Source organism: Mustela lutreola, chromosome 18 (assembly GCF_030435805.1).
Source record: "Mustela lutreola isolate mMusLut2 chromosome 18, mMusLut2.pri, whole genome shotgun sequence".
NCBI classification, from domain to species: Eukaryota; Metazoa; Chordata; class Mammalia; order Carnivora; family Mustelidae; genus Mustela; species Mustela lutreola.
The window spans coordinates 34,044,691-34,057,766 of NC_081307.1; the positions used below are offsets into that span (position 1 = coordinate 34,044,691).

Here is a 13,076-nt window from a genome sequence, read left to right on the forward strand (position 1 = left end):
TTGTTTTATAGCCGAATAAGCAGGGTGAGCTTACCAAAAATAATCTTGAATTGGGGCAGCTACAATGGAAAACTTTAAACTACTTTACACAACCTTATCTATTAAGGAGCTGCCCTAAAATAAAAGGGGTCTCAGAGAAGCACTATCATAAAAGGGAGAAGGAAGATAATTTTTCCTCCTCCATAGTTTCTGGGGACCAGCTGGGACACTCCACTCTGTAGCCTACACACAGAATTATAGGGAAACTGGCAGAAGCTGGCAAATGGCAAGAATTCTTACCAAAATCAGCTTTCCCAGATCTCCATCTGCGGTGTCTGGTGAGAGAGGGAGATGAAATTCTACTTTGTCCCTTCCTTTCCAAATTCAGATTGGCAGGCAAAAAAGAATCCAAGAATTAGACCTTTGAATTTGTGCCGCAAGGATTTGCTTTTAGGTACCCACCGGCTGTGAATCCTTCCTCTCCTGGGTACAGCTGCTGCCTTCCTGTTTGTCTCCTTTTGTGTCTTGAGAACTTGGCTTGGCACCTGTCAGGCTTGGGCCCCAAACACGGCCATGCAGAAGAGCAGGTTGCTCTCAGTGTGCCCTACTGGCGGTTGCCAGCTCTCAGGAAAATTCGTCTTTCTCTCTTTTGGTTATCTTTGAGAGTGGCTCTGGATCTTGGGAGGGTCATATTCGTTGCACACTTTTTGAGGGTGCCCCTTATATGGAAGGGTTGTTCAATACGGTCAGAAGCATTTACTGTTTGTCTCAGCTGAGGCCCATGGAGATATTCAAAAGGATTGTTTTTAGTGTAGCTCTATGGTCAGAAGGAGGCCGCACTGAAAACTGATCATCAGAACTTGACAGGAAGTTTTTCGGCCTTCTCCCCTTGGCTGAAATGAAGCTCTGTACCCAGAGGGAAAGGAAAGCCTGCTAAAGCCTTTGTAAAAAGATTTCTTAAAACTCTGCAAAGATACACACAGCCCTAAAGCTAGAACACAGGAAAATTCTGATTTCCATCTCAGTCAAAAATAGTCTCCCTGATATAGAGCTGCAAATTGAGGCTCTCGGAGCTGAAAGGGCGGGTCAGCCAAGGAACACCACCAGGATGGAACCCAATTCTTTGAGGAATTAAAATACAGCTGTAGGCGCTACCCACATCAAGTCTTGACTCGAAAGGCGGCTCTGGAAACAATTCACAGGTCACCTGTTCTTTTTATCACCCCCCAACCTCCCCATTAGTTACAAAGATGTAAGGAACCGTTGACAAAGGACGTTTCCCACAATCTATTGCTCAGTGTATTTACTTAAAAACCCGTTTTCGAAATCTGTAATATTTGTCAGCGTGTCCTTTCCTAACGCGACGTCTCCACCCCCCCTGGATTCACACATGTATTTAGCCCCGAGGGATGTCGGGGACCAGGTGGAGGACGTTCCAGAAGGACCCGAGCCCGCCCTGGGGACCCGGCCCTGGGGACCCCGCCCTGGGGACCGCGCGGAGCCCGCGTCTCCGCCGTCTCCGCTCCGGGATTTGCAGGCCGAGGCAGGGATCCCGGCCGCGTCTCGAACTCGGAACTTCTGCTTCAACTCTTCCCTTAAAGGGCAGTGAGCGGAAACCGAACGAAAATACTGCCAAGTCCTGCTGTGCAGCCAGGCTCCGTCTGCCTTTCACAGCGGGGGAGAGCAGTGAGTCGGCTATTTAAAAGAAAAAAAGAAAAGAGGAAGAAGAAGAAAAAAATCCGCGAAGGACCTCAGGAGCCCCGGGACCCTGGGCCAAAGCGCCCGCAGCTCCCGCGGCCCCGGCGGCCGGGTCTCGCGAGAGTCGAGGGAGCCGGGCCGCCCCCCGGGGAGTCGCCGGGGCCGCGGGCTGGGCGGGGCGCCGGCATCACGGGCGCCGTCTCCGGCGGGCGCGCGGCCATGGCGCGGCCGGGGAGCCCTGCCCCGCTGCTGCTGCTGCTCCTGCTGGGCGCGGGGCTCGCGCACCGCTCCGGCCCCCTGCCCCTGGTCCTCAACACTTGGCCTTTTAAGAATGCAACCGAAGCAGGTGCGGGGCGGCGCCCGGGGGCGGGGCCTGCGCTGCGCGGGCTGGCTGGGGGGCGAGCGGCCGGCGGACCCCCCCCCCCCTCCCCCCGACGGCAGGCACGCGCGCGGGCCTGGGCCAGCGCCCCCCGCGGCCTCCGCTCCCGGGCCCTCCCGCGCCTCCTGCCCCGCGGCGGCTCTCGCGGCGGACCCCGAGCCCTGCCTGGCGCGGCTGCTTTCCAGCTCCTCGTGGCGGCTCGACCCGCCCTCCGTTCGGCCCCGCGCCTGCTCGCGTTCCAGCCTGCCGCGGGCCTGCAGCTGCTGGGGCCTCCTCCGGGGCGCCTCCGCGGCGGACCTGACATCCATTCTCTCCGGGGCCTGTCTCTGGTCACCTTTCCGCCTGTCAGACCCGTCAGCTCTCCCCAGTACCCTAACTCAGCTGCAGCTTTGCAAACGGCTGTTAGTTTTCCAAAGCGCACACACTCTTTCTGCATTCACTTTTTGTTGTTGGTACGTGTTGGCATGATGTCGTTGCCACCGGGAAGGAACAGTGTTTCGGTCTTGGTTGGCCGTTAACATCATCTGTGAAGCTAGTTTAAATACCCGTGCCTGAGATTTTCATTTAACTGCTGGAAACAGGACCTCTGTGTTGTTTGGGTTTGTTAAGGCTTCCTGAGTGATTTTGGTTTGCAGCCAAGATCCAGAACCACTTAGCTATCACCTCTTTCAGGAAGCCTTCCTTGATTTACTGCCCTTGTGCCCAGTCGGAGTTAGGTGCCGATCTTCTATACTTGGATTCAATCCCGTACATACCATGATCTTGTCATTGATTCATGTATTGAGGCTTGGTCTCATTCCAAGACCTACTACCCCAGGGTAATTTCAGACTCCTCCCCCGTTGCTAATATAACTTATTGGGGCAGAATTGACTCGGGAATTTGGTGGAGCTAAGTGTCCGTTCTAGGCGGCACATAGGATTCAGATGAAGTGTAAAAACAAGGCAAACTGCTGCCGTGAGGAGATGGAACAGGAAGTCCAGCAGCCAAGGCAGGGGACATATAAAGGTCGCCTGCAGTGAAACGGGAACTTCTTGAAATATAGTTTAAAGCCTGTAGGCCCAGTAGTAAAACTTAAAATGACCAGTAATATCTCCTTCCCTTCAAAGAATTCTATTTTTATTAATGAAGACCTTGACCATCAAAGATCTTTTTTTTTTCTTCTCATGTATGTACATTTCCTTCTCAATATATGGAACTTGATAGAAAAAAAACTGCTAAAATCATGGCCACTGGAGCCAAAATGGCTTTTGAGTCCTGGCTCTGCTACCTACCAGTCGTGTGACCTTGAACCTGTTACTTAACCTCTCCGGTCTGCTTCCTCCTATTTAAAATGGGGATAGTGATTATACAGTACTTACCAGAAAAGCTGTTGTGCACATCAGTGGACCAAGAAGCCATGTGAAGCCCACGTTGTCATTATCTGCTGTTAGGGTATGGTCACTGAGACTTGCTGTGACGGATGTTACCTCAATAAAAGTACTAGCTGTATATATTTTTAATAACCTAATGATGCAGAAGAAATTTATAAGACTATGATCTAATGAATTTTCTATTTAGCTGCCTCTTAGTGGCTTCACTTATAAAACTGAAGGAGAGAAGACATTCCTTACACAGCATAGAAATATTACCAAGTAAAAAACACCACCACTCACTGTCTATCAGTAACCAGGCTTTAAATTCTTCACTGTAAATAGCTGCATTATATAATTTTGTCTACATCCTTCCTTTGTAGCGTTTCCTAAACTAGAATTCTGTTTAACTTAGTGTAAATGTGATTTTTTTTTATATGAGTTCTCAAAACGTTTCTGGTTTGTTGCATTTGGCCCCGAGAAGAAAAATCCGTATGTAAGCCAGCACTGCTGGGATTTGATTACAGCATGGAGGACGTTAGCCTCTGGAGGCTCTGCCCTGGATGCGGTTGAGCAGGGCTGTGCCGTGTGTGAGCGGGAGCAGTGTGACGGCACCGTGGGCTTTGGAGGGAGTCCCGATGAGCTCGGAGAAACCACACTGGACGCCATGATCATGGACGGGTAAGAGCATCGATGAACCTACTGAGAGCAAGAAAGAGGCCTGCGTAAGCTTTGTCAAGTCAAAACCCCTACCTTATTGTACCTGGCCGGTCCAGACACAAGGAGTTTCCCCCTCATCATCGTAATAGAAATATCACATGGAAGTAGATAGTCTTAGAACATGCAGAATCCCAAGCTACGAATGACCCAAAGCCTTAAAACCCTTTTGGAAGCTGCATTTAAATTGAATCAGGAGCAGGCCGCCTGGGTGGCTCAGTGGGTTAAAGCCTCTGCCTTCCGCTCAGGTCATGATCTCAGGGTCCTGGGATCAAGCCCTGCACTGGGCTCTCCGCTGGGCTCTCCACTCAGCGGGGAGCCTGCTCCCCCCTCCCTCTCTGCCTGCCTCTATCTCTGCAAATAAATAAAATCTTAAAAAAAAAAAAATGAATCAGGAGAAACAATGGCAGTGCTGTTGTGGTACATGGTATTTGGACTTTTGGTCTGTTCCTTAATCTGTCTGCTTTTGGGAATCTGTATGAACTTCATGCATGTGCTAGCCTGTGTAAAGTTAAGATGGTTGCATTTATCCTACAAAACTGTTGCTCCCAGCAAACCAGTATTGTTTCATCTTTGAACCTGTAACAGTACCTTAATCAGTAGCACACACTTTTTTTCTTGCAGCACGACTATGAACGTAGGAGCGGTAGGAGATCTCAGGAGAATTAAAAACGCAATTGGTGTGGCTCGGAAAGTGCTGGAACATACAGCACACACGCTGTTGGTGGGAGAGTCAGGTATACGTTTATGACACTGAAGCTTTATCTACTCATCTGTCTCTTCTGTTCCTCACTGTGAACAAATAAAATCGATCAAAGCCAACTCAAGTTCAAATTCCAACTGTTTTATGTAGTGTCTGTTTACCCTCAGGTAAGTTACTTCTAAATTAACACTTCCTTGATCTTTAAAATGGAATTTGAGGGGCGCCTGGGTGGCTCAGTGGGTTAAAGCCTCTCCCTTCAGCTCGGGTCATGATCCCAGGGTTCTGGGATCGAGCCCCGCATCAGGATCTCTGCTCAGTGGGGAGCCTGCTTCCTCCTCTCTCTCTGCCTGCCTCTCTGCCTACTTGTGATCTCTCTCTGTGTCAAATAAATAAATAAAATCTTTTTTTAAAAATGGGAATTGAAAAACCTAGCTCATTATCTGTAGGTAGGTAATGGCTGGGCAGAAGTGTGGGCTGCAGCATTTCTCTCCCTGAATTCACTGTATCCGTGTGAGACCGTGGAGCATTCGGGCACCGGAGCCGTTCTGCTATGGCAGCGTCTCTTGCTTGGATGTCTCCCAAGTTGTACACCAAAGATCGTGCAGTGATCTATAAACAAAACTACTTTTAGGGGCGCCTGGGTTGCTCAGTGGGTTAAAGCTTCTGCCTTCGGCTCAGTTCATGATCTCAGGGTCCTGGGATCGAGCCCCACATCGGGCTCTCTGCTCAGTGGGGAGCCTGCTTCTTCCTCTCTCTCTGCCTGCCTATCTGCCTACTTGTGACCTCTCTCTCTCTCTCTCTCTGTCATAGAAATAAATAATAAAATTTAAATTAAGGGGCACCTGGGTGGCTCAGTGGTTTGGGCTGCTGCCTTCGGCTCGGGTCATGATCTCAGGGTCCTGGGATCGAGCCCCGCATCGGGCTCCCTGCTCTGCAGGAAGCCTGCTTCTCTCTCTCTCTCTCTCTCTCTCTCTCTGTCTGCCTCTCTGCCTACTTGTGATCTCTGTCTGTCAAACAAATAAATAAAATCTTTTAAAAAAAAAATTTAAATTAAAAAAAAAAAAACCTACTTTTAAAGGATGAGTTAGGTAACTCCACAGTTAGGCATCCTTCACTTTTCCCAAAAGACGGAATTAAAAACTACCTGACCAGCTAGAGGATCTGTCACCCACGCGTGGAGTCCAGCTGGCCCTTTGGTTGGTGTCTCAAGGCCAGGCACAGTGCCCTAGTTAGAACAGTAAGATTCTTGGTTGGTGAGACGGGTGTGCGAAAAAGGAGATTGTGAAGTGGGGGTGGAAAAGAGAACCAGGAACTGTCATAATATACACCCCAGGGGTCTCCAGGAGATCAGATGGGACATGTGGCATGTTGAGATCTAGAAACTGATGTCCTTAAAACTGCTTGTGTCCGAATATTCTTCTCAAAGTCGTTGTGTGTACCCACTTGAGAGACCGCTAACCAAGAACGCTTCCTGGACACGTATTTTATTTAGAAGGCAGTGCTTAACTAATTTACCACCTTCTTTTCTTCCTAACCTCTAGCCACCAAGTTTGCGGAAAGTATGGGGTTTATCAATGAGGACCTATCTACCGCTGCTTCTCGAGCCCTTCACTCAGACTGGCTTGCTCGAAACTGCCAGCCAAACCACTGGAGGGTATGTAGACCCAATTTATTAAAAGTAAATTGCCAGACAGTATGACCGACATCCCGTCTGCTCTCTGTTGGCTGCCTGTTCATAAAGTACTGGTTATTACCCTGGTTGCACTTGAGAACCAATGATTTAAGTCGACTCCCTGGGCATGGATGTTCCAGAACCTTCCTTAGCTTGTGCTAAATACGTCTGTGGAGGAACTCCTGGATCCTGGCAACAGTTCTCCAACTGGGACCACTCTGCTGTGGGAAAGAGGGGGTGGCCTCAGTCAGAAAGGCTCTGCTTGTATTTCCTTGCAACAAAAGTTTCCAAGTCTTTAAAAAAAAAAAAAAAAAATCAGAGTTTAGAAACCATTTGTCTAAAATATTTCTTAAATTTTATGTGTATGAAGTATGCCCAGTCTCTTGCCCTTATTGCCTGGATCTATACTATTAGGTGACTAGTGTGTTGGTGGGATCATTTATCTTTAAATCAGTGGGACTTTTAGCTTGAATCTGTTTGTCTTTGCCGTCCAGAACCCTTCTGTGGACTACCTTAGTCTCTCATCTGTGTCTTCTCCCAAATCCTTATTACCTTTGAGTAACCAGCGAGTCTCTGGGGTTAGCATTTGAAGGAGGCTGGTGTATAAAACTGGGTCATGGGAGGCAGCAAGTGCACTGATGAGTAAGACCTGAGTAGCAGGTTCCTGATGAAATACTAATCCATATGCACAACCTAAATTTATGAATTTGAATCATTTTCTTGTATCTTTAAATCCATGGAGGAATCTGAGTACAACTTAGAATATATTCACATGAACCTAGCTTTGAAATAAAGAGGGTTTTAAAATAGATTTTGCTTTAAATCTCAGAATTCTTCTTTGGCCAGAGAACAAATCCTGAAATTTAAAGGTCAGGCTGTGTACCTAATTCCTTTGAGGATTAAGATCTAATAGAAGAATCTTCATTTATATCTGCCATCATGTGGAGAACTTTAGCCATATAAAGAGAAAAATCGGGGATCTTTTCCAAACAATATAGATGTCTATTCTATCTTACATAATTCCGAGACTAGACTAGGTATTAAATAAAATTATATCCATCTGTTCTCAGAAGACTGAGCTGATCTTTTGTTTTTAATTCATACCTTTCAGTTACCGGACGTCATTTGGATTTCTTACTAATGTTTCATCATTGTATGTGGCTACTTGCCCGTTGCTAAAATGAACCTTTCTACAAACTAAAACTTCAATCTTGTTCGCAGAATGTTGTACCGGATCCTTCAAAATACTGTGGGCCTTACAAGCCACCTGGTATCTTAAAGCAAGAAGGTCCTACCCATAAAGAAACAGGAGATAATTACGGTCATGATACAATTGGTAATTGGTCTTTTATATAATTTTTATGGTTAAAGTTCAGCCATTTTTAATTGTCTGTCTGTAGTTCTTAAGTTCTTCATCCTTATGTATGTGCCAGAAGGTGATTTTAACTGTTTTAGCTGCCAAGTAAGGCCATATATGGCTATACATATGTGCGTATGTGTACACACACACTCACACACACACGCACAATTTTCTTTCCATTGCATCTATATACATTTAGGTAAATTACACAAGGCCCCTAAAATCTAGTGTTTAACCACTTGTAGATTTTCAAATCTTTATTTGATATGTAGGGTTTTTTTTTTTAAGTTGTTTTTATTCATTTATTTAAGTAATCTCTACACCAACCAAGGGCTCAGACTCATGATGTTCGGATCAAGAGTCACGCACTCTTCCGACTGGGCAAGCCAGGCACCCCTGTTAGAGATGTAGTTCTTTAATAATTTTATGTTTGCCACATTCAAGCTGTCATGTTGAAAATTTCCATTATTCTGTGTCAAAAACTTGCTCTGGAATTACCTTGGAAAGGTAACTGAGCAGTTTGAAGAGTAAGGATCTGGAAATTCTGCCAGACGATGCTATGACAGTGGGTTCTGAAACAGTACAAATTAGGCAAGGGGTATAATAATATTCCTGAGCATCTGATTTTCTTCTACCCAAAATTATTGAATGAGGATATTTATATTACCAGCTGCTCAAGTATTTGTTTAAATTTGAGGTAAACCTCAGAGCGGACAGCTACAGTAATTTTTTTTTCTTTTTTTTTTACCTTCTAGGCATGGTCGTAGTCCATAAGATGGGACATACTGCTGCTGGTACATCTACAAACGGTATAAAATTCAAAATACCTGGGTTAGTGTTTCCAAAAGAAGAGGTCTCACAAATACATATTGAGTAGAAAGCGGCACGTGCAGGGTGCTCAGGAGAGATGCACAACGTAGAGTTCAACCCCACCCGTACCGCCGGGACAAAGAAATGTGGAGGCAAGCAAAGGAGTAGCTGCTAAGTGCCAAAGGCCTGGGGGTTGTAGTCCCTGCCCTGGAGCTCAGGGATGGCCGGGGGGGGGGGGGGGGGGGGGGGGGCTCTGAGTGCGGAGCTCAGCGATGGCGCGGGTCTGAGTGAGCCGGCAGCCGGCTGGGGAGAGGCCGGCCGAGAGAGGCCAGGGGCCGAGCCTGAGCCCGAGCCCGGGGAAGGGAAGAGAGCACCCGGGCTCAGGCACGCACAGACCTGGGGTAGCACCCACTCGGTGCAGGGCTCCCACCAGAAGAAGAGAAATTGCACGGATGTCAGGTGCTTGGGGGGGGCGGGGGGCAGAAGCAGCTTTGGCCTGAGTCAGTTTAAGGATTTCTGGATTTTATTTTGAAGTAGTAGAAAAACATCCAAGGTTTATTCCAAGTAAGAACCTTGGTAAAATACTGGCACATGAGAGAGAAAGCAGGAATAGATTGTAGCTGAGGGAAACCAATCGGAACCTATTGAGATAGTCAAGAAATTCGATGGTAAAGATGGTAAAAACTGAATAAGAATTTTTCAGTAATTGTAAGATTATTAAGGTAATAATTGTAAGAATCTGTGCCATCTTGATATCTGATGAGCTGGCATCTGATTCTTGCATCATTAACTGAGGTTTGTGGCAACCTTCATTGAAAAACTGATGAGAATCTTTGCTCCCTGTGTTCTGATGAAGGATTAACTTAGAACAATCATCGGAAAAGTAGAAACACCCCTATTGTTGAAACTTCTCGTAAAATATGATGGCATTGACCCTTGCTTTTCCTGTCCTAAATTTTTGTGCTGTGCCCTCACAAAGTCGAGTAGGAGATTCGCCAGTCCCCGGAGCGGGCGCCTACGCGGAGGACAGCGCGGGAGCGGCTGCAGCCACCGGCGACGGCGACATTCTGATGCGCTTTCTTCCCAGGTGGGACTTCTCCCTTTTCGGACCTTCCAGGTCGTGGACCGGAGATGGTGTCTGTCAAGACAGAAGATAACTGTTTGTGCCAGGCTGTCTGAGTTTGTGCGCACAGGAGCTTTCTAGAAAGTCTGCTTCCATATCCCTCACCTCTTGTTTTCGATGGCAATAATTTAAGTCAGCATCGTCCTCTGAAAGAGAGTATTTCTTGCTTTACTTCACAGATGAAAATACTTATGATGCATTTAAATCACTTATGTAAGGCCACCGAGTAACAGAACTGTGGTAATTGATGATAAAAGTATGAAAGGCAGTCGCTGCGTACAATTAATCACTGAAAGACCATCATTACAGCTGGATGTTGGGCACATGCCCACCATTTCCCCCATTAATTGTAGCCCCATTTCTTATTGAAACGTAATCTCTGTTCTTTAGGATTTCTGGCTGCTATGACTGAGTGCCAGTTACCAGCCAGAGCCAAAAAGAACAGGTGTTTAAGGGGCGCCTGGGTGGCTCAGTGGGTTAAGCCGCTGCCTTCGGCTCAGGTCATGATCTCGGGGTCCTGGGATCGAGTCCCGCATCGGGCTCTCTCTGCTCAGCAGGGAGCCTGCTTCCTCCTCTCTCTCTCTGCCTCTCTGCCCACTTGTGATTTCTCTCTGTCAAATAAATAAATAAAATCTTTAAAAAAAAAAAAAAAAAAAAGAACAGGTGTTTAAAATGAAGGGAGTTGAAAAAATAGACATTGTGTCCAGGTTTACTCACCTCCGTGATGACGCTTTCCCAGGAATTGCTGCTCCTTATGTGAATTACTGACTTCTCCTTTTGTATTTTATCAAATGTGACCGTTCCGATGGTTTTAGGTTTCTAACTTCAGGTGACAAGTTTGGACTCTGTTGACTCTGTGATACTAAAGTTATGCCTCTGTTTAAATCAGCTACCAAGCTGTAGACTATATGAGAAGAGGGGAAGATCCAACCGTAGCCTGCCAGAAAGTGATTTCCAGAATTCAGAAGTATTTTCCAAACTTCTTTGGGGCCGTGATATGTGCCAATGTCACTGGAAGTTATGGTGAGAATACTTATTTGTTATGGGAATTCTTATTTGCGTGAACTTGGAAATGTTGTTGAAAACATACACTGTAAAATATGGTGGTGTAACTTGCTCCTGTCCAATGAAAAACAGAGACTCTGTAGGGTAGGCACTGGGTCAGGGTTAACTCTTGATCTGTCAGGACCCCCAGAGTGCTTAAATACACCTAATCCCGCCCCCCACTTTGGCCCCGTCTGGCTGACTCTCCATGCTTATGACCCAGCGTTGGGTTCATCGTTCTTATCTCTGACATGGGTCCGCCAGGAAGTTCAGCTTCAGCTCCAGGGCCTGCTGACATGGGCTACTCTAGTCAAATGCTTTTATTAATTGGAGGTCGATAGGGGTGATTGGTCTTCCCCGCTTCTTTTCCATTCATTATATTAATGTCTCAATCATTTAGATCTTGGGGCTCCAAGGTATCAACTGTATTACTAATTAGTAAACCAAAGAAGTCAGCAGAATTATTTTTGCACCTCATTTGAGGCATGTCTTCTGCTTCATTTACTTTCCATACGAGCCTATCACAGTTTCAAAGTGTTTCAAGACCAACCACTGCCGCTTCTCATTAGTGAATTTTCAGATGAGGAAGATACACGGCTTACTGATCAATATAACTTATTAGGTTAGACTGCTTATTATTGTCCTTTGATCTTTTACTTCCCACAGTTCTGTATTTGAAAAACTTGTTTGAGGAATTCCTTATTCTTTTTTAAGTATTGAGATACCAAAGTCAATAAAAGTGATGGCCGGGTTGGGGTGGGGGAGGCTTTATGTTTAAAGTAAGTCAGTTTGATTGATTCCATCTTAAGAAATAAACCTCAGAAGGCTCAAAGTTAGACTTAACAAGATGTAAAAATGACAATTATGTAATTGCAGATGGACTTAAAATTGACTGGTTCTCTAAAGCGGTGGCATTAGAAGGGGGCCGTGCAGGTGTTTGGACCGGGGAAGAGACCCGCATTGGCGTAGATGGGGAGGCAGTAAGGTGCGCTGCGGTAGCCTCAGATGTCCTGAGAAACGCTGTTCCTGTGGGAGAAGAATGGAGAAGAACAGGGAGCAGGAGGCGGGGAACATGAGGGCTGAATGAGGGGCATCTCTCAGTGGCTAGGGAACTAAAGTTTTTAGCACTTGCGTAAATTATTTTTACTAAGAAAAGGATATGAAGCCAGAGTAAAGCAATAGTAGCAAAGACAGCATGCGTGTGTACCCGCAGCCACCTGGCCTGTACTCTGAGGTTGGAAGAGACGCTCCCCCCACCACTCCCCCCCCCCCCCGCCATTCTCTCCTTTCCTGGCCTTGTGCGCTCCCCTGTGGCTCCGCTGATGACTTTGGGACCGTGACAGCCGGTGGCCAGGCAAAGGAGCCGCGTCTGTATTGGTTGTAAAGATGTGTGTCTTCTGTTTACCCAGACGACTTTCTCTTCTCTTGGCCCCAGGTGCTGCTTGCAGTAAACTTCCCACATTTACTCAGTTCAGTTTCATGGTTTATAATTCTCTGAAAAACCAGCCAACTGAAGAAAAAGTGGACTGCATCTAATCCATCTTTTCCGTCGGCATCTCTAGAATAAAGAGGAAAGCAACAAAGGCGGAAAAGGTGACTCACTGTCCTCGGGTTCTACGCCTCACGCATCCGACCTTCCTTGTGTAGAACAGGCACAAAAATAAATGTGTGCTGAAGCAGCACTTTCCCTTTCTGCATCCAGAGTGGTTCTTGGGATCTTTTTATTTAAGCTTTGTCTCCCCTGAACGTGAATATGATGCGTGTGTTTTGTATACGTTTACATTTTAAGTGCTATTTGGATTTCTGCTCAACGTTTCAAGACATTGCTACTTTGGGGATTGATTTCCACATTGATGTATTAAGGACAAAGGAAATAATGTGTATTTGGATACTTAAAATAATGAGTGTCCAAGGCTTTTAGACCCAAAAAACAAAATAATGGTGGGTCATCGTGATTAGTCCTGATTCAGTTTCACTGCCTTACAATGATGGGTCTCTTATCACTGATGATCCGTTTTGCGTATGGCTCCCTATCAGTTTGAAGGGGAAAGAATGTCCTTAATAATAAAGGCGGGTTTGTTTTGCGTGTATTAGAAGGTATGGGCAAATCTTCTGATGAGCAATTGTGTTGAGTTTCTTTGTTTTTTTTTTTTTTCCTCAGATGGAGTTCTCAGTGTGTGAAGCTTCTTTAGTCACAAAAATCCCTGATCTTTTAGCTACTAATACTTAGTACTGAGAATT

The 13,076-nt window shown here is 46.3% G+C and overlaps 1 protein-coding gene and 1 long non-coding RNA gene across 5 annotated transcripts in view; one reads left to right on the forward strand and one right to left on the reverse strand.

Moving 5' to 3' along the window:
- Positions 1 to 1,099, reverse strand: part of LOC131820508 (uncharacterized) — a 163,639-nt gene extending 162,540 nt beyond the window's left edge. For 2 of the 3 annotated variants that reach the window (XR_009349666.1, XR_009349667.1), the window contains exon 1: positions 280 to 1,099. This is a non-coding gene — a long non-coding RNA (uncharacterized LOC131820508). The remainder of the gene's footprint in view (positions 1 to 279) is intronic. The other variant, XR_009349668.1, reaches the window with a different exon arrangement.
- A 758-nt stretch (positions 1,100 to 1,857) lies between these two features.
- On the forward strand, positions 1,858 to 12,532 carry AGA (aspartylglucosaminidase). Of its 2 annotated transcripts, none has more exons than XM_059156099.1 (9): positions 1,858 to 2,023; positions 3,934 to 4,087; positions 4,748 to 4,860; positions 6,368 to 6,480; positions 7,720 to 7,834; positions 8,614 to 8,667; positions 9,656 to 9,755; positions 10,681 to 10,814; positions 12,271 to 12,532. In XM_059156099.1, the coding sequence occupies exons 1-9, from the start codon at positions 1,897 to 1,899 to the stop codon at positions 12,369 to 12,371; spliced, it is 1,011 nt and encodes a 336-aa protein (XP_059012082.1). In that variant the 5' UTR covers positions 1,858 to 1,896; the 3' UTR covers positions 12,372 to 12,532. The 2 variants fall into 2 exon arrangements, with proteins under 2 accessions (XP_059012082.1, XP_059012080.1); XM_059156097.1 differs by having other exon boundaries at positions 1,859 to 2,023; positions 8,614 to 8,689; positions 9,648 to 9,755.
- The last annotated feature ends 544 nt before the right edge of the window (positions 12,533 to 13,076 follow it).

What these genes read in the sequence shown, in the direction of transcription:
- AGA (XM_059156097.1), top strand. Translation starts at nt 1,897, where the DNA reads ATGGCGCGGCCGGGGAGCCCTGCCCCGCTGCTGCTGCTGCTCCTGCTG. An exon ending in TAAGAATGCAACCGAAGCAG is followed by an intron (nt 2,024 to 3,933) that starts GTGCGGGGCGGC and finishes ATTTGATTACAG; the next exon opens with CATGGAGGACGTTAGCCTCT. An exon ending in GCTGTTGGTGGGAGAGTCAG is followed by an intron (nt 4,861 to 6,367) that starts GTATACGTTTAT and finishes CCTAACCTCTAG; the next exon opens with CCACCAAGTTTGCGGAAAGT.